General features: G+C 38.6%; 1 protein-coding gene across 1 annotated transcript in view; it reads left to right on the top strand.

Moving 5' to 3' along the window:
* Window positions 1–19,612, top strand: part of si:dkey-215k6.1 (transmembrane protein 132C) — a 289,465-nt gene that overhangs the window by 79,932 nt on the left and 189,921 nt on the right. The window contains 2 exon segments of the mRNA XM_034238564.1: window positions 1,802–2,208; window positions 2,755–3,323. Of these exon segments, the coding sequence (XP_034094455.1) occupies window positions 1,802–2,208; window positions 2,755–3,323 (976 nt within the window).

The following is a 19,612-nucleotide window of genomic DNA, read 5'->3' as shown; positions in this document are numbered from 1 at the left end:
ACACCTTTATGCGATCCTGGAGTTTCTTTTTCCACTTCACCACGTCTCTCATTCTTTCTCTCTTTTTCCTGTCTTTCTCCATCAAAATGTATCCTTACGTGCTTTCACACCATAACCAAACCACTGTGCTTATTCATGTTGCACTGGAGTATCACTTTATTTATTTGCTATTATTTTTTTGTGAAGTCGCCGCAGTATGACTTGCCCCAGACAGCGGTATGCTGTCCCACCCTCATTATATTTTCACACTCCGCTACCCTAGGACACAAGGAGACACACACACACACACTCACACATTTCAGCTCAAACCCGGACGTATGTTTTGTTTGTTCGAGCACGGATTCCTTTGTGTGAATAAATGGAATTATTTTCATCAGTTTTTTGTATATTAAATGAACTATTTTATACAGATTCCCCTGTGGCATTTTGGCACTTCAACACTATCCATTTAATGTCACAAATCATGTTTCAGCTTGCTATGTTTGAATGCAGGTAAACAGCATTTTTTAGAAAGCAAAGGAGGCTTAACACAATTGCCAACAACCAATATCAAAACGCATCAGCTATAGTCTGACATTTATTTAGGTTTTTATTAGCTTAAAATTAGCTTGTAAACTGGTTAGTTGCAAAACAATTATGTTGTAAACATTCATCAACTCCATTCAAGCGTCTCGAGGTGCTAATCAGACTGTAAACAATTTACTGCTGCAAGGAAGTTGTTCCTGGATTTTCATTGGTTTCCAGAACCAACAAAATATAACCCCTTGTCTCCTTAGGCTAGATTATCGTCAAACAAATAGACAATGAATACCATGATCCTATCTGCTAAGCGATATACAAAATATCTACATTATGGTAGATAGATCTCCGTCTCCGGCATACATTTGACTATTTGTATCTTACACTGTATGGTACCTGAATCCAAAAATCGATTTAAATAAAGAAGCTCTTCTTGAACTTTATTAAACCATTCATAGTTCTATGAAATGGATTTTTCTAGTTTAAAGGCATTTAATAATTGTAATTGTTGCTAACACTGATATTCAAAGAGTGTGGGGTTCAGTGTCTTGCACAGTATAATGCTGACAAGTTAAATAGCAGATGAAAAGAAAATGGTGATGTAGGTTAAAGGGTAGAAATCAAAACTCCCTCTCATCATAGCCGAGTCTTTGCAACACCTTGTCCTCTTCAGAAATTAGATATTGCACCAAAATCTGTGTAATCCTTGGCTTCAAATTCAGAATCCTTGTAAAATGTCTGTTTTAATAAACACAATAGGAAATGAATATAAACTGAATGTAAATATATGGAAATAAACTGCCAAAGAGCAATATGTCAGTTCTGATATATTCCGAATACGGATTTTAAAAAAAGTGATGCATTAATGTAGAGCCCTGTGTGATGCTGAGTCTATAATTCCTGTATACACGAGTGAGATATAATGTGTTTAAGCTTATATCCCCCTGTAGAGAAACTGTAAAGAAACACCATGTACATGTACCGATTGTGTGTCGTGGCAGGGGGTTGAAATGCATGTGTGAATTGATGTGAAAAAGCTGATGGATATGTGCATGTGTTTATAGCCGTGTGTGTGTGCAATGAAAATTCATTTCACAGGTCAATGAGTCTCGGATGTACACACTGTTTGTTGACTAGACTCTATTAGATGATTTGGATGCTTCGGATTTGAATGACACTGTAATGTTTACATGTTTCTGCCAGGCAGAGCATGATTTCTATGGGAGGGATGATTCAAGTTTAAGGCATTTAATAATTTCTATTTTTCCTTTTCTCTCCTCAGTGTCGGACAGCCAAGCAGCAGGAGTAGGAGGAGGGTCAGACTCCTCCCAGACCCGTTTCTCCTCCTCCCTCCCCACTTACCTCCCTGTCCAGTGCCAGTTAAGTGGAGCCGACTCCGCTTTCTTTCTGCGGGAAGCCAATCAGGAGATCATGCGAAATGGCAGCCTATTATCGCGGACTGAGCCCTTCTTCCTCCACCAACTGGAGCCGGCCGTGGCCGCTCCACAATCCCTGCCCAGCGTCAACTGCAGCTACGGAAACCTGAGCATTGAGCAGCCAATCCCTGTAGAGCTGCTTCAGGGCCCAGCTCCACATCTGTTGCCGACAACCAACCAGGTGACTCTGAACTGGAAGGTCAAAGGTCAAGTGGTGTTCCCCAAAGTTGGCTCAACAAGGCCCTGGATACAGGTACAGGCAGTTTAATGTTAAACTTAAAATGTTTTTTTTATCTTTTTCTTTAAAAAATCCTTTTAAAAATAAATGTTAAGGATTGACTTGTTATGACAATCTCATAACCAAATCATAATTATATCCAAACCAGAGATAATTAAAGGGTTCAAACTATAAATGTATAATATGTTTGTTGATGCATTTGAATTATTATATTGTTGTTATTGCCTACTTGAAGCTTCTTCTTTGGCTTACAAAAAGTGAAGTTAATTGATGTAAAAATGCAGATCAGAGCAGCTTTAAAGAATGCACTCATTAGTGCTTATGCATAAATCTGTCGGCACAGAAAGAAAGAAGAACATTTATAAATAAGAGTAGACAATCATTTAACTCGCCATTTACAACCCATTGTTTGTATTGATAAGACGTGATTTATAATTTCAGCTGTCAATTACAGTGTAGGACAGATAATATTGTTTTTTTTGGCTAACATTTCATCTTCTAATCCACCCATTATGACATAAGCATTATCTGTAAATAAATATAGATTTGTTTTGTCCTCAGGTATTGTTTTACCTGGTAGGGCGACGTTGGGATGAGCCCGACCCCCCTCCTCCAGCCCTCCTCCCATGTGTCAGAGCCATAGCCATCCGTGACACCAGTGAAGCAGCCCCCTCGGCGGGCTGCCGACTCATGGGACCATCTGGCATCTGTGTTGTCCGTCTGGAGATTCCCCCAGCTTGGTTTACACCACCACAAGTGAGAAAAAGACCTCCTGAAGTGACTCTACCATCAGTGGATGTGTATTACTCGATAATACCAATGGAAGGGGCCGGTCAAGAGTGTCCTTCCATCGTTAATGAGCCATGGCGAGGTCAGAGCGCTAACACCGGGCCTCTTGGACTGGGCCTTGGAGGACAGTGGAGCCTCGGGGAGGATGTGAGTCTTCAGGACATGCTGAAAGCCGGCTCAGTGGCGATGACCTTTGGCATGGTTTCCGCCAAAGGAGAGAAACTGAGACTGGATGAAAACGTAGAGGTTCTGGTGCCGCCCAGCCCGGTTCGGCTCGGCAAGACCGTGGCATTTGGCGTCTACATGAAGACTGGTTCGAACACGGAACAGTTTACTTTGAGGTAGGAAAACCAATGCTTTCATATAAGTTATTTGGCTTTGCTTCTTGTATTCTTTTTATTTTGTTTTGTCAGATTTCAGTTTTCCTTTGGTAGTTTTTTCTTTCCTCCTCCTCATCTGCTCTCTCTCATGAGTTGACACTGCCGCCTCGCGAGGTTGATGGCTGTCACCTTTGTGTACTCAGCCTCTTTCAGGAGCCAGCAATGCAAATAACAACCTCATGAATATTCATGAGTGATCCAAGGAGAGAAGAAAATACAGAGAATGAGAAGCAGGAGAGGGAAAAAGAACTGAGAGGGACTGAAGTATGGGGGACAGGGAAATTAAATGAGGTGCATAACATTAAAATAGATCCTGGTTTTTCAAACTAAATGGTGGAACCCATGCCTCTAAGGTGTGCTTTAATAGGTCACCTGCATTATTGACAATGGGTTTTGTTCGCTTGTGTCCCAGGAAACAAATTCTTCTTGGTTCGCTGGCTGAAAATGAGTTTACAACCCTGGTCTAGGCGAAGTATGCATATCTGCATCCCATCTCTGCCTCATCATTTCACCGACTTTAGGGATTTCAGTCTGACAAATGATAGATTTATCATTTTTCACAATTTATTATTCTATTCAGAGAGCATCCCAGCACACAACACTGCAGCTGCATTACTATAACAATATATTCCTATGAGGTTAGAACTATTGAGAATATTATAGAGAGTAACTCTGAGAAACTTTAAATACATGTTTCAGTATTTCAGTCCCACATTTATTTAAAGAAAACCTTGAATACACTAACCATGGTAATTGACACTTGCCAACCAACTCCATGTTTCACATGAGGCCATTCAGATCATGTGTGCAAAGTCAAAGGAATCGATTTTACATAATAAAAGCTGCACATGTGTTCACCTAAAAGTATTTGGGAAGTTCTAGTGACAATAGCAATTGGCAAATATTTTCAGAGATTTTTCAAAGATTTTTTTAAGAGACTTCTTGCTGTTTAGGCAAAAGCCTTAGTATAGGTCCTACAGGTTAGTTAAAAGATGCTACAGAAAGAAAATGGAGGGAACATATCAGCAACTATTTTTTATTGGCATCATATCTTCTTTGTCTTATGCAATGTGTGTCTGCCTGTGCGACGACTTTGAAATTGTCCAATTGAAAATCTCAAACAAATCTATTCCGTTCATCTTTCTGTTTTGTTGTGTGTTTGTCTGTGTACACGGCCGTTCCACTTGCAGCTCTTGCCCCCTACCCTAGCATACAGTCCAGTGGATAATCTCCCATGTTAAAACCACAGTCAGACGTGTAATAAGGCTTAAGTGGATCTCATTCCAGTTTGTCCGTGTGTGTGTGTGCGTGTGTGTGTGTGACATAATAAGCCTTAAGCGTGCTCCATCACAGTGAGGTGATGTGATTATGATAAACTGCTGAGGATATGAAGAAACACGGGCAGAGGACAGGTGAGAGAGAGGGAGACTGTCACAAAGATAGACACTGAAAGGAAAGGAGATGAGAGGAAGGTAGTAGAAACTGCTATTAAGGAAATGGGTAAAAGTAGGGAAAAGGTAGAGGGAAGATTTCCAATTGCATCTCTTTTTCACAGCTCTTCAAAGTAGATATCAAAGGATGGAGGACTTGAGGCAACACACATTTGACAAATTGGATATGGCATTTTTGCTGTATCCCCTGACACAGTGCTTGTAGTCTAAAATAAACATATATGATACTGTCACTTGGTGGTGAGAGCACTCTTCTCCAAAACAAAAGCTAAAATGTAGGATTTGTAAGACTGACACTTCTTTAAGTACTCTTCCTGTAATTCAGTCACATTTTGAGTCACATCATCAACGTTGATCACCAATCAGATCAGATGCTATTATTTAATTATTACTAAAGACCATTTGCATTTCTCCTCAAAGTTTTCACAACAACCCTTTTTTACCCTTCAAAAATATACACTTTAATGGTTAACACAATGAGTGCATGGACATGAATAACCTGTTTATGATCAGTTGATGTAATATCTAGTATGAGTTTGCACATGTAAACACCATTTCATGTTTTTTTCAGAAATCTTGATAGGGTTTCAGAGAAACCCTAATATATGAGCTGGAGTACTCGGAAATAAACCGGTCATAGTGACCATGAGATTTAATTGTTAGCTTTTGCCATTTGAAGCAGAGACCATATTACATTTTAAAGTGGAAGCAAATGTAGAATGTAGTGATACATATATCCTCACTGTTCTGTCCTACTCTAATATGCTGTTTGTGTTTGTATACATCACAATCCCTGTACATATAGAATTATCAATACCCAAATGACTATTGTTAATTATAATGAACAAGTTGCAAATCTGTAATTATTTGCATTAACTATTAATCCTTATGATGATGATGATGATGATGATGATGATGATGATGATGATGATGATGATGATGATGATGATGATGATGATGATGATGATGATGATGATGATGATGATGATGATGATGATGATGATGATGGTGATGTGCAACAAGTAAAGGGGAAAACGTAGTAATGGGTAAGAAAAGGATTATGGAATATGAACATACAGTTATTCTCTGGCTACCTGATGCACAGTCAAGTCTGCAAACCCATTACTGTAGATGAAGTGCCAGTGTCACAGTGTGTGCATTCATGAAAATGATACGATGAACAATTAAACGTGTTTATGGATGAAAGAACACAATAGATGTATGACACACGTGCTAGATGAATGTATAATTGTTTTTTGACACTGGTACTCGAGCTTGGGTAAGAAAGCCTAGATAAGACCTAAATGGACTGGCTTACATTTTGTGACCAAGCCCAGATTCATTTTGAGGACAACAGGAGATTATGAAATGTAGAAGCCTTTTTCTTTATTAAAAACTACTTAAAAGCAGCAGCAAAGGTGTATTGTGCTTATCGTGTTATTTAAGATTTTGACTTTTTTCATTTCAAAGTAGAATTACTCGAGGTTATTTGTTCAAGTTGTTATATCATCCTTTTAGGGTTACATCTGACATTCATATTTAAGATGTATTCAATTTAGAAGTTCCTGCAATGTTTCTTCTTTGCCACACATGTCACATTTTCCATTAAGAGAAATTAAGGACACACTTATCTTTGCAACTTCCTTACTTCACCTCTCTTCCATGTTCCATTTAACTAAGTGGAGCATCCTTGAATATGACATAAAAATAAGATTACTTAGGTATATGTTTATATTCAGCCCCTTCCATAAATGTAATATACATATCTTCCTGTGTGGCGTTAGAATAAGATTATACCTAAAACATTTTATCGTCCAGTTTTGGGCTGATTCATGACTTGATTTTAAGAACAATAGCCCAAAAGAGCAAAGAGGAATTTAGAATTAAGTTTTCATGAAAAATGATGCCAAACTCTAATATCTGTACTCTAAGTGCTGCTCCATCATTTGATCTTTATTTTCTTTTTAAATCAAACCACAACATTTTTCTGCTGAATAGACAGAGCAGCACATGATGACCGTATGGTGGGCTACACAAAACCTGTCCAAAATGCACATGTTATTACATTTTAATGTTCATATGCCACCTATCAACCTCACTCTAAAGGAAACAGATGCAGCCCTAACTCCTACAACTGTAAACCATTTTACTGAAGTGCCCCAATATGAAATGTAATCCAAAAGTTTTTGGGCATTTATCCTAAATCAGTACATCAGAAATCCCAATACACAAATTAAATAGCGTCTCTTGGCTCACTAATCTGCACACCATTGCTTGTGTTGCGTTTCAGAATTCCTCTGCGAAGCAAGGAGTCAGACCAGGCAATAAAGTTATAATAAAGCTGATTTATTTCAGTTGTGATAAGGAATATAATTGCTCAGCTGAGGTCTCTGGAGATCAGTGATCCACAGACTGCGAGCAGTTTCCACTGTCTCACACTTCCTTCCAGAGCCCCGAAAACCGGCAAAACACATTTCATATACTTATTACAGTTAAAAGGTGTCATATTCTGATTGGATATGTGTATTTCTGAGTGAGGTGCTGTCGTTTGTTGATTGGAGTACAGGCGAGCCCACGCCTCTTGGCTTCATCCAGGCCCTACACTATACTGACTGTCTGTTTCTCCTGTCACGTGCTAAGCTATGATCTGCTTGGTGCCTGGCACGGTGCCCTCTCCTGAACCTCAGCAAATAACTCACAATAGTGCACAATCTAAATAAAGTAGCAGAAATGCAGTTCCTTCCTTATGTTTTGCTCACCATTAACACTGTCACGAAGCTCACTTCTCTTCATAGCTTAAGACCTTCTGGTAGCACATTATTCATAAACATTTCTTTATGAGCAAGCAATAATATTCTTCACTTGTAACCTCAAAAGGTTGAATAGAGGGCACAACTTCATTAAGAATTCATGTTCTATATAGCTCCGGTTCAATGAGCATTCAGCCGAAAGTATTTAAAACAGTGTTTCAATCTGTAGGAACTCTTACCATAAGTTGTTGGTGCTTTGGAACTATGTTTAGTTGAGTGTTTACACATTTCTCCGCAGCATGAATGTGACAGGCTGAGGGTCAAAGTGATTACAGCATCTCCCTCGTTAAAAAGCTGTCGTCTTGAACTGTGTGCTATCGTTGTTTGATTAGTTAATTAGTGTGATGATTACTGATGAGCGGATACATTCTATGTGTGTGTATGTGTGTGAGCGATATACTGCAGATAGTGACATCCATCCATCCATCTTCTCCCGCTTATCCGTGGTCGGGTCGCGGGGGTAGCAGTTCCAGCAGAGAGCCCCAAACTTTCTTTTTTTTTCTTTTGCAGATAGTGACAAATTCAGACAATGATAATTGAATGCAAAATACATCGTTTTTTTCTTGTTTATTCTTATTTTTCTCTATTTACTGTCATTCTGTTTTTAGTAGTTTAGAATTATAATTGTATAATATCCTGTCATCCCATTCTATATATCTCTCTCTATATATGTGTGTGGGTCTGTGTCTGTGTGTGTTGGTGTGTGTGTGTAGGGATTAGTAGATATTTCCCGAGATCAGAGGGGAGATGTACTTCTAAGGACCAGCTAGTCCTCTCTGGTGGTTACATCTCTCTCCCACACACACCCACACCCACCCACACCACACACACACACACACACACACACACACACACACACACACACACACACCACACACACACACACACACACACACACACACACACACACACACACACACACACACACACACACACACACACACACACACACACACACACACACACACACACACACACACACACACACACACACACACACACACACACACACACACACACACACACACACACACACACACACACACACTCATACACAATATGCCCCGGACGCCCATATCCACAAAGCTCCATCATCGATTTCACCTCAAACGCTCTTTCACCAGCAGGGAAGGAGAATCAATAGGTTGTGTGCGTGTTAGTTGTTTACAAATGTAAATGTGGCCTTAATTTATCACATAGTATAAACTTGTTGATGTAGATCAGGGGTGCCCAACCAGTCGATCGCGGGGAGATTCCCAGTCGATCGCGAGATGTGTCTAAAAATAGAACAACAATATTCTGTTTTATCGTTAATGTCCTATAACATAATCTTCCTGTGCCAGAATAATGCACTTGAACGCATCAAAGCTTTGTGATTGGCCGGCGTGACCCCATGTGTCGGGGCGTGGCTGGTGGGCAGTGGGCAGTATTTCGCTGACGTTGTCCGTGTCAACAGGAGTGACAGTCCGCACACACACAAAACCGCAAATATGGCAGAAGCAAAAGAGCCCAAAATATATCATTTTCATTCCGAGTGGGAGGATGATTATTTTTATCTATTCCAATTCAAACTCCATCTGTAATGCGAGCGTGGCTTTATCGAAGAAGGGTAATTTAGGAGCGGCATTTTCAAAACAGTGCACAAACGCTACGAGACGGAATTCCCTCCTAATTCTGCCCTACGCTCCCAAAAGGGGAGGGGCCTGAAAGGACAGCTAAATGCACAGCAGTCCATTTTCACCAGGCCCAACAACAAAAGCAAGGCTGCTATGGAAGCAAACAAGAGACAGAAGTATTTGAATTTGATCAGACACCGAATTTATAGCATTGAAAATAATTACTTCATGAATCATGAATCTGAATTTGTTTTGCTCCGAATTTATCTATGTGAAATAAAAATGTAAAAATTCAAGTTAAAACAATTCGAATGTTCGAATTCAGATCCCAAAAATTCAAGTGAAAAAAATTCGAGGTCAAATATTTTGGTGTTTAAAATTCGATGTCAAAAAATTCGGTGTGTAAAATTCGACGTCAAAAATTGCGATGCAGCCTCATCCGGGCTACTCAGACAGGATAAGCAATCGAGCCCTAATGCAATCAAACCGACTTCTGGCCTATCAGAGCCAAGCGGCAAACCCCGGGACAGTGCGGTGAAGCCCAATGCTGCAAACTATAGGCGATGGATGCAGATGGGAGCAATTCCCGTAGACCCTATGTTAAAATGTCCAACTTAACATAAGAAAATGAACATGTTTCTAGCCTGGATCTACAAAAACATATTCTGTATATAGTTAGATTCCCCCTTCATGACAACGGGACTGCTGCTCCTAGCTCCTCTGTCTCACGGTTAGCTCCGTGATGCTACAGCGGCTCAGCGCATGAGGAGAACACTACTTGAACTCGGCAGTGTTTGTTGTGTTGGTTCCTGGTGGACTATTCGTCCTGCAAATATAGGATTTATCTGCGGTTGAAACAGAACGTCCATGAATGCAGTTTCTTCGGTAAGTCAACCCTGCGTACTTTATGTTATGTTACTGGTGTTTTTATTAAGCTAACGTTAATGAATGTTTAGAGTTGGGTTAGCATTTGAGCAATCGTAGCTCCATCTGTGCTAACGATGCTATGCGTAGCATCCAAGAGTGTAAAACATTAAGTGGGATGCTACTGTATACCAAAAGGCTTCTGTGCGAGGTTGCTAAAATAAGGTCATCCTTGTACGTTAGATAGTTAGTTTGCTATTTAGGTTACTGTATGCATTGTTAAGGTTCATTTAAATTTGCTATGCTCTACTATAGCATAAAATAGACTAGCTAACTTCAACGTATTGTTGAAGAGAGGCTTAGTGTATATTAAATCAACCTCACAATGAAATGTGTGTATCTTTAAAATATGAACGTCACATTTCAAGATGGTCCAGAAATAACGCTCCCTTAGATATTGTAATATGGTTTGTTGAACTGGAGTTATTTATTGCAGCTAACCGCCTATCCGACGAACGACCCAAACATTGTTGTTTTTAATATTATTACCAATGCCTCTTTTAATTGTATTATCATCACACTTGAGAAACAGCCTTATCGTGGCTGTACAACGGAACATGTAACTTAATTCCTGCATTTAAGGATGATGAATAGCGTAGTCAATGCTTTAGTGACAAGGAAATGATTTGTTTAAATATTATATATGACGTTATCTGTGACTTCAGTGGAAATTAAGCTTATCCATTGCATTGCATTTGTTAAATAGGTGTGTGTCTTACCCTTACGTGTGTGATGCATATTAATATGGCATTTGAAAACAAATTAATTTGACTGACTCATGAAAACCTCATCCAAAGTAACAGTAAAATTAAAAGGACATCCAGCCATTTCTGAAGTATAACAATAAGATTATGACCTGTTTTTAAAAGAAGATAAAAAGTAGTTTGCATGTAAAGAAGTCTGTAACCCATGCATGTAACTTTACATCTGTTTGTTCAAAGTGTCCTTAAGGTGATCCAGACAGGCTGGACCAGAGGAGGAGAGACAGATCTGGACTCCTAGCAGCAGAGAACTTCAGCACGGATTCCAAGGTACACCTTTTTCATGCTTTACAAAGAATGCATAAAGTAATGACTCTAATACACTGATATACATGCCATTAAACATGACTGAGTGAATACTAGATCACCTACACATCAGTGATGTTGAGTGGACTTTCTTAGCAAAAGGTTACATTTACATTTTACCAAGCAACATCACTTTTTTGTTCAACTTTCACATTTCAATGTATTTAAGGCAAATATTATTGAACATAGTGAGAACTGCGACCCTTTGTCTTTCAGTGAGACAACCGGACAGAGCAAGCTTCTACAGTTGCACTAAGTTTTGATAACAGTTAAATATTATTTTAATAATACATTTATTTCAATGTTGATGAATTTAGAACGGTTTATTCATAATCTGATTATCTTTGTAGTACACTGTTGGATTTAAAAAACACATTAAAATAAAAAAATCATTATATTTATGAACAAACAAACACACCTCTTTCTTAAATAACACACTTGCTCTGCAATAATATGTTTTTTGATATTTCTGTTAGGAAAGGACACGCCTGAGAGACAGGACTGCTTCACCATGTTCTCTTTCTCTGAGGGTCCAGAAGAACATCCAAGAGGGAAAGGAGAAGCTGATGTTATGAGATTTAAGAGCAGTACAGGACATTCACTAAGAGACACTTGTATTGTAACACAAAGACCTGCACACTGACTAGTTTTGTAGTCTAACAAGAACTTCATTTGTGTTGTTTTGTGTTTTACGTTGCACCTCAGAGACAGTGTGATTATTGTCAGGCCTATAAAGTTTGGCAAAAAAAAAAAGTCAGCTGATCAAATGCATTTGCCTCACTTTGAGCTTCACATCACTTGTGCCTTGTACCGCAGAGTTTGCAACGTCATAAATAAATGGTGCCAATCTTCATTCAGATGTGAATGTGTAATCTAACATTTTCAGCAAGAATAACGGACAAAAGGAGTGCAAATACAATTTATTGAAATGTGAACTAAAAGTTATCAAGCATGAACCATCACCATTTTTTTTTAAATAAAAACGAAATAATATACATAAGTTACACTAAATGTTAATCTGTTAATTGACAGGCTAGGCCTGTGCAGGTGGTAACAGCTATGCCCAGCATGGGCTAAGTTCTGTAGGTGCAGGTCCTCCTCCATCAGGTCTGGTCCTCCTCCCTCAGGCCTGCAGGGTCTTTCCCTGCGAGGAGGGAAAGACCCTCAGCCCTCTCCGGCCAAAGCAACAGACAGGACGTTCATAAAGCTGAGGTTTCCCCCAAAGTCTCTAATCATCCATCCTGTGAATATGAGAGGGGAACAAATAGTGTAATAGATGCTTTGGACAATAAGAAATATAAAGTTAACTGTTGAGTTGCTCAGTTTTTTAGATTGACAGGGTTTAATAACACAAACAAAAGGAGAGAAATAAAGATTGGTCTTTCAATAAATTGTGTTGATGTTGTCTTTTGAATTGTTTGTCTGAAGTCAAGTAGCTAGAACTGTTACTTATAGTTTGAATGATACAGTCTGGTTATAATGTGTGGAGGAGGCATCACAGGTAAGAACACCATTTGTTGTGTTCCATCCACAACAAATTGATGTGTGTGTATTTATTTATCTACTATTTCTTGAATTATTACTGTCAGTCCAAAACAAGAGATTTTGTTTTGGTAACATTTAAAAAAAAAAAAACATCTCTTTTTCACTACACTATCTTGAATACTTTAGTTTTTACGTCACTACATTTATCTAACAGCTTTAACATTGTAAAGGTGTCACTTAGGACTAATTATGACAGCATGTCCTACTCAGAGCCCTAGAGTCTCTAGGGCTCTGGTCCTACTATTTTGAGAGTTTGAACAAACCAGACCTTCATCTATTAATGTAGAAAATAGTTGGCACATTACACCATTATGAAAGTAATCATTAGTTGGCTCATTGTTCAAAATGAGCTCCAACTACAACAGTTAAGTCAACTCGTGCATCGGTAATAACAATAAATCAAATGATATAATAGTATAACTTGTGTCTACTTTAACAACACTTTCCTAATTATACTAGCATACTTTTACTAAAGTAACATTAACATGTTAAAATGCAGGGCTTTTGTAAGAGAGTATTTCGTATAGTGTAGCATGGTCTACTTGACTTATCTAACCGAAGTGATCGTTACGTTACTTTGCAAACCGTCACCCCCAACCAACCAACCCACACACACACACACACGTTGTGATTCACTTCAATTAATGGTAACGGAGCTTGCTAACAGCAAGGCACAAGGCTACTTCACTCATTTAGCTAGCTAATGTAAGATACAAATGCTGTCGAGCCCTCACTGCTTGTAAAATAAAGAGCACAAACTGACTACTTACCCGAGCGGCGAGCCCCGCTGTTCTCCGTCATTTTTCTCCCGGGTTGTTGTGATCACATGACTGACAAAGCCGTGCTCTGATAGGCCAGAAGTCGGAGTTGCATTAGGGCTCGATTGCTTATCCTGTCTGCGTAGCCCGGATGATGCTGCATCGAATTTTATACATCGAATTTTTGGGATCTGAATTTGAACATTCGAATTTTTTTCACTTGAATTTTTACATTTTTATTTCACATAGGTAAATTCGGAGCAAAAACATTTAGATACATGATTTTCAAAGTAATTATTTTCAATGTTATAAATTCGGTGTCTAATACAATTCAAATACTTCTGTCTCTTGTTTGCTTCCATAGGCTGCTACCATAGCATATTATCGTGTCCGTCACGTTCTTGAGAAACACATGAAGTCTTTCAAAGATGGCGAAGTTGTGAAAGAAGCATTCCTGGGGGGTATACTACGAAGCAGGATTTTCGCTTAGCGGCTAAATTCAGGGAAAACTCCGGCTTTCCGGTCCTACGAAGCTGGTTCTCTTTTTAGCAGGCTAGATCTCCATGGTAACTTATGCTTAGCGGCTAACCTGGTCGGGACCAGGTTAGGTTGCAGGCTAAGAGCTCAACTCAGTGAAAGCACTGCCTGCTGACCAATCAGAGCTCAGTGTGCGGAGTTTAAAGCGATCAAGTCATATTACAGGAGAAAGGAAATACAGAAAAGCTGCCGTCGCAGGAAAGACGGCCGGCAAAAATCACCGACTGTGTGAACGTGAACATTAATAGAATATCACCTCCCATCTTCAGAGCAATGTGACTATTATAACATTAGCGTTAAGAAAGCTTACTTAAATATATGCCACAACATAAGTAACCGGATCAGAGTAACATTAAGTACAGTCCGCGGTATATCACTTCATAATGTATCATTTTCTTATCTGGGTCAGCTGAGCCGTATCTGGCCGTGCAACACTCACTGTGTCACATACTGTATGCAGAAGTATTATTTTAAGCAACACATTAAGTTGACTAAACACTCGAGACAAATGTAATTAAAGTCAGATCGTGTTTTAGACGGGGCAGTGATATCATAAACCTGTTAATGTACGCATTCAAACACTTTTTCTTTTGCCAGCTGTATTCACCTTGCAGGTGCAGCTATGTGGCTTTTATCCTGGATAAAGTGTTTAAGTCATGGATGTTTAAAGTTCAACTTCTTCATTTTTGACTAGTATTAAAGTTAACTTTTCATTCAGGAAGTATGACGCTGCGCTGTCAGTACGCTTCTCCATGTTTGTGATTGGTCGAATGCTCCAGATACCACCCCTTTTATGTGAACGCGCACCTAACTAAATAGGAAACGGCTGGCTTGAGCGATCCACTTGATAACCAGCGTCGTAGTACAGTTTAGCGAGAGCGCGTATGTTTTGGATTAGGCCAACCGGCTAACTCAAACATATCCAGGTTAGGTTGAACCAGCTTCGTAGTATAGGCCCCTGGAGGCTGCCGACGCGCTTTTGGGGACAGTAAACAACAACAATAACAGTAGCATTTCAACAGGTTTTTGATATAATAAAAACTCAAGTTGGATACCGTTATTAATCAGCTGTGAGTTTTAGTTTGTTTGAACTTAGTCATTATAATTATTGTACAAAATGGTATAAGAATGCAAACTTAAATTGATTATAGTCTATTATCAATTCAGGTTAAGAAACTGTTGCTTGCATCCTATTTTAAAGGCATTTATTTTTATACTCTATTAAAATGCAACAAAAAAGGGTTTGATTCTATTAATTTAGTCTTTTTTATTGCACTGTTGCAGCAGATTCCTGTGTAGCTTCAGATCTGAGTTGTCTTATTAGTAAGCCTAATTTATACTTTTGTATCAACACTATTTCTATATAATGGCAAAGAAAGGGTTCAGAGTCTTTTCTTTTGTTCCTGTGTCATATGTGGCAGCACTGTTCAATGTTTCTTGAAAACATTACCCACTGTAGTGTGACGTGTGAATACACTCCAACTCTGTATCAACAACACTGTTGTGTAACTTCAGTTAAATACTTGTATGTGTGTAGATTAGAAAGAGGTAAAATAAAGGATCTGCAGTATTTTATGGAATATTAATCGTACAAAGGTCAGTTTTATACAAGTAGAAGTGTGTATTTACCTGGTAGGAGGCTGTCAGTAATGGCTACGCCTCTCTATTGGGACTGGTAGATCTCGGCAGACTGGCAACTTTAAAAGTAGCTCTCGATTCAAAAAAGGTTGGGCACCCCTGATGTAGATGATTGTGTTCTTGCATATTTGTTCATCCGATGTGTACACATATCCCTATTGATTTGTATTTTACAATGTGTGTATGTGTTTTTTGTATATCAAGTGCGCCTCACAGTATGTGTTCTTGGGGAGTATATACTTCATGTTGAGCCATCTGTGTGATTCCCATTGTCTTTGTTTGTCCCTCTGGTTCAGTCGGTTCCTCTCTTTGTATGTGCCACTGTCCTTGTTTCTCTGCTGTTCTTTTTGTTTAACCTCTCCAACTGACAAATGCATTTTATACGATCTTGAAAAGGCACAAACAATACGTTGAGAGTTCGATGCATTTCTTTCAGCAAGTAAAAAGGCAGTTAAAAGGCTTGCATTGTATTCAAAAAATACATTTCACAAAGGGACTTGTTGTGTTGGGAAAGTTGCTTTTCTTCATTTGTCTTGTTACTCTTTATTTCCCAGTATTTTCTTCTGTCATCTGAATTTGAAAAGTGTTGCCAAAGCACTTTTATGTATTTCAATTTTTGCTTCCACTAGTCTTCCTTTTCCCTCTGTCTCCCAATTCAGGCGATAGTTCCATTGGTTTGCAAAGTAATGAAAACAGACTGCAAATCTTTCAAATCAACCAAGTGTCATTATTGACGCTGAGTGCTTCATGTAACACTTTGGCAGACAAAAATGAGATTTTGTGCCAACTCTTAAGCTAACTGATGAGTCATGTGAAATTAAAGATTGCCAAATGTGATAACTGAGCATTATACGAATTACAAAAAATAGGATATTGAAAAGTGCTGACCTTCCAGCAAGTTAGAATTACTGCATAGTGGATACATATCGGGTGGTTGATGTACTGTGCCGACTGCAAAACAAACCTGGCAACACAACACACTAAAATTGTAAATGTTGTTTAAAAATGTATTTATAAAATGTAAAAGTCAAACGATGCTGCCACCGTCTCTTTAAACAAGAAGTGTCAGAGATACAATATAGAGACACATGGATGATTTATAATATTTTATATAAGTGAACAAAAGGTCCAAAGTCTGCGGTGGATACTTACTTCGACATTTGTATCAGTCTTATTGTTATTCTACATGAACAACTGACTAATTAGACATTTAAACATAAATGTAAAACCATGTTATTTGTTAAGAATGAAGGAACTGTTAGGGACTAATTAGACATCAAGAAGGATTGAATGGAATCAAGTAATAGCAGCATGAATACGTAAATACAGTTAGCTAAATAAATCATTAAGAGAAAATGACATTAATGAGAAAAACTAAACCTCTGAGGAGAAAAATACTTTTAAATGCTGGAGGAAACGTCATGTTTAATTAGGTTTGTTGTACATTTTTATTTGAAAGTAACAAATGCACAAACCTTAATGTATGCCTTGATTTGATTTTCAGGTGTGACTATGTGGCAATGAGGAAATAAAGAAAACGTCCATATGTTTTATATATATTTAATGTTGTGATTTGTTGAAGCATGTCACCTTTAATTATGATCTTCTCGAGGGAAGTCAGGTAAGCTAGACTTAACATCAGGGGCAAAATGTGGTTAACATACACACACCAAACACCTACTCTCCTTATGTGTTTAACCCACTCTGTCTCTGTTTATTTCTCTAATCCAGTCTGCACTATCATTTGCTGTACAGCAGTCCTTCTTTACTTTCTCTCCTCCCTTCCCTATCAGCATCTCCCTTTCTCCCTCCACCTTTCTCCTGTTTTTCTATCCCACTCTCTTTTTCCATCTCAAATCAGTCATGAATATTCATAAGAGTGTTGTTTGCATTGCTGGCTCCTGAAAGAGGCTGAGTATACAAAGGTGACAGCCATCATCCGCGGGATAGCGCCAGTGTTTGTGTGTTTTTGGAGCTCTGCATGTATGTGAGGGCGAGATAGAAGAGAGAAAAATGTGTGTATTGTGGCTGTATTACTTGAAAAACGATTGACATTATCACTGACATTCTAATTATTATGTCTAAGGAACATTCGAAACATTTTTGCTTTTTGAACTCACTTATTGAAAGGACAGTGATCCATGACACATGAGCACAAATGTTCGTTTAGCAACACATGTCCCTGTCTCTCCCTGTTTTAACTACTCCCAATGCTCGTCTGTGTCTTTTATTTTCACGTCTTTATTGCTATTTGAGTCTGGGTCTGCCGAGTGTTGGGATGCTTCATATGCTAATTTCTGCTGGGTATTATGTTGTGTTTATTGTTAGTGCCACTCCTTGTTGTAAGAGAGAAGCCTTATTTAGAAACAGACTGCTCTGTACTAATTCCTCTGCACTGAGGGTTCACCAGTTGCTCTGCATTGCACATTTTAGACCAAGCGCTGTGTTTTTTGTGTGTTTAATCATTTACCTCTAAGTTACCCCAGGAGTTATAAAAATGAGTTTGAGGATACTTTTGTTTTTATCTTAACAAGCTTTGGGAAAACGGCTGATATTTCATTAACAGTATGAAATCCCCTCCTGCAGCCGTGGAGCTCGAATTACATTTTTATTTTCTTGGCCTGGGACCCAGGCTCATGAAAAAATATTGTCTGTTTTATTATTCAAGGACCCACTTGAAATAAGCTACAGATGTTGCTATTATAAAGTCCAATATGAACGACACAATGGCTGAACTGCAGCTGCACTTGAAAAACAATGATGTAAAAAGATACATGACAGTGTGTAGCTTTTATGTCTTTTAATTGTGTTCAATACATTAATTTACTTCATATTTCTAGATGTTTAACATCCCAAACACTAACAAATATGTCTGCTAGAGCATACTAGCGGTGCATCTGAATTTTGAACCAGACAAAGTGTTCTCATCTAAAGAAAACATCAGTAACCACGAGGACCATTGAGATGCTGGTTTCTAATCTCTAATAAGAATAACACTCTTTGCCCATAAGCTACAGCACAAGTTTGTTCCCTTCATCTATCTGTTTGCAGTTTCATACCACATCAGTTTGAAATGTGTAACATTTTCCAGTAAGCAACTCTTCCTATGTTGTAAATGTATTATCTCTTCAATTTACACACGGCATCTATTGCACGTCTGTCCGTCCTGGGAGAGGGATCCCTCCTCTGTTGCTCTCCCTGAGGTTTCTCCCATTTTTCCCTTTAAACTGTGGGTTTTCTCTGGAATTTTTCCTTGTACGGTGTGAGGGTCTAAGGACAGAGGGTGTCGTATTGTGATACTGATATTCTGTACACACTGTGAAGTCCACTGAGACAAATGTAACATTTGTGATATTGGGCTATATAAATAAACATTGATTGATTGATTGAATCACATATAATATAGTCATTGCTTAAACAATAGTTATAATGTAACCTAGATAACAAATCAACAAAATGATGCCAGTGTAAGTGAAATTAAAATAAATACATAGGTTTTCTAAAGCTTCATGTCATAGCAGATACACACTGACACTCCTTTCACATGATATATAGAATGATGTTAAGTATGTTAATCTATGTAGCACAAAGCCCAACTCTTATAGTGAACCTGTGACCTTTTCGTAATCCACCCATCCCATCCTCTCCTCCTTTACCTATAACTCTTAATATGAAGAATGCCTTCACTTTGATCACACTGTGGGATTCTCTAGGCTGAATCCCATCTACATGTTACAGAATGACAGCATCCTTCAAAGACTTTCGGCTATAAGTAGCTTGTTTATCTGCTCAACACATTGTACATATTGTCCTTGCTATCCCCCATGCTTATATCTATGCCCTCTGCTTCAGTTTATCCAAACTTGCAATTCACAATGTTGCTTCCTCTTTTAGTACATCTTCC

The sequence above is a fragment of the Gymnodraco acuticeps genome, unplaced genomic scaffold, assembly GCF_902827175.1.
Source record: "Gymnodraco acuticeps unplaced genomic scaffold, fGymAcu1.1, whole genome shotgun sequence".
Classification (NCBI taxonomy): Eukaryota; Metazoa; Chordata; class Actinopteri; order Perciformes; family Bathydraconidae; genus Gymnodraco; species Gymnodraco acuticeps.
Note: the sequence above shows the minus strand (reverse complement) of the source record. Positions and strands in the feature narration are given on the sequence as shown.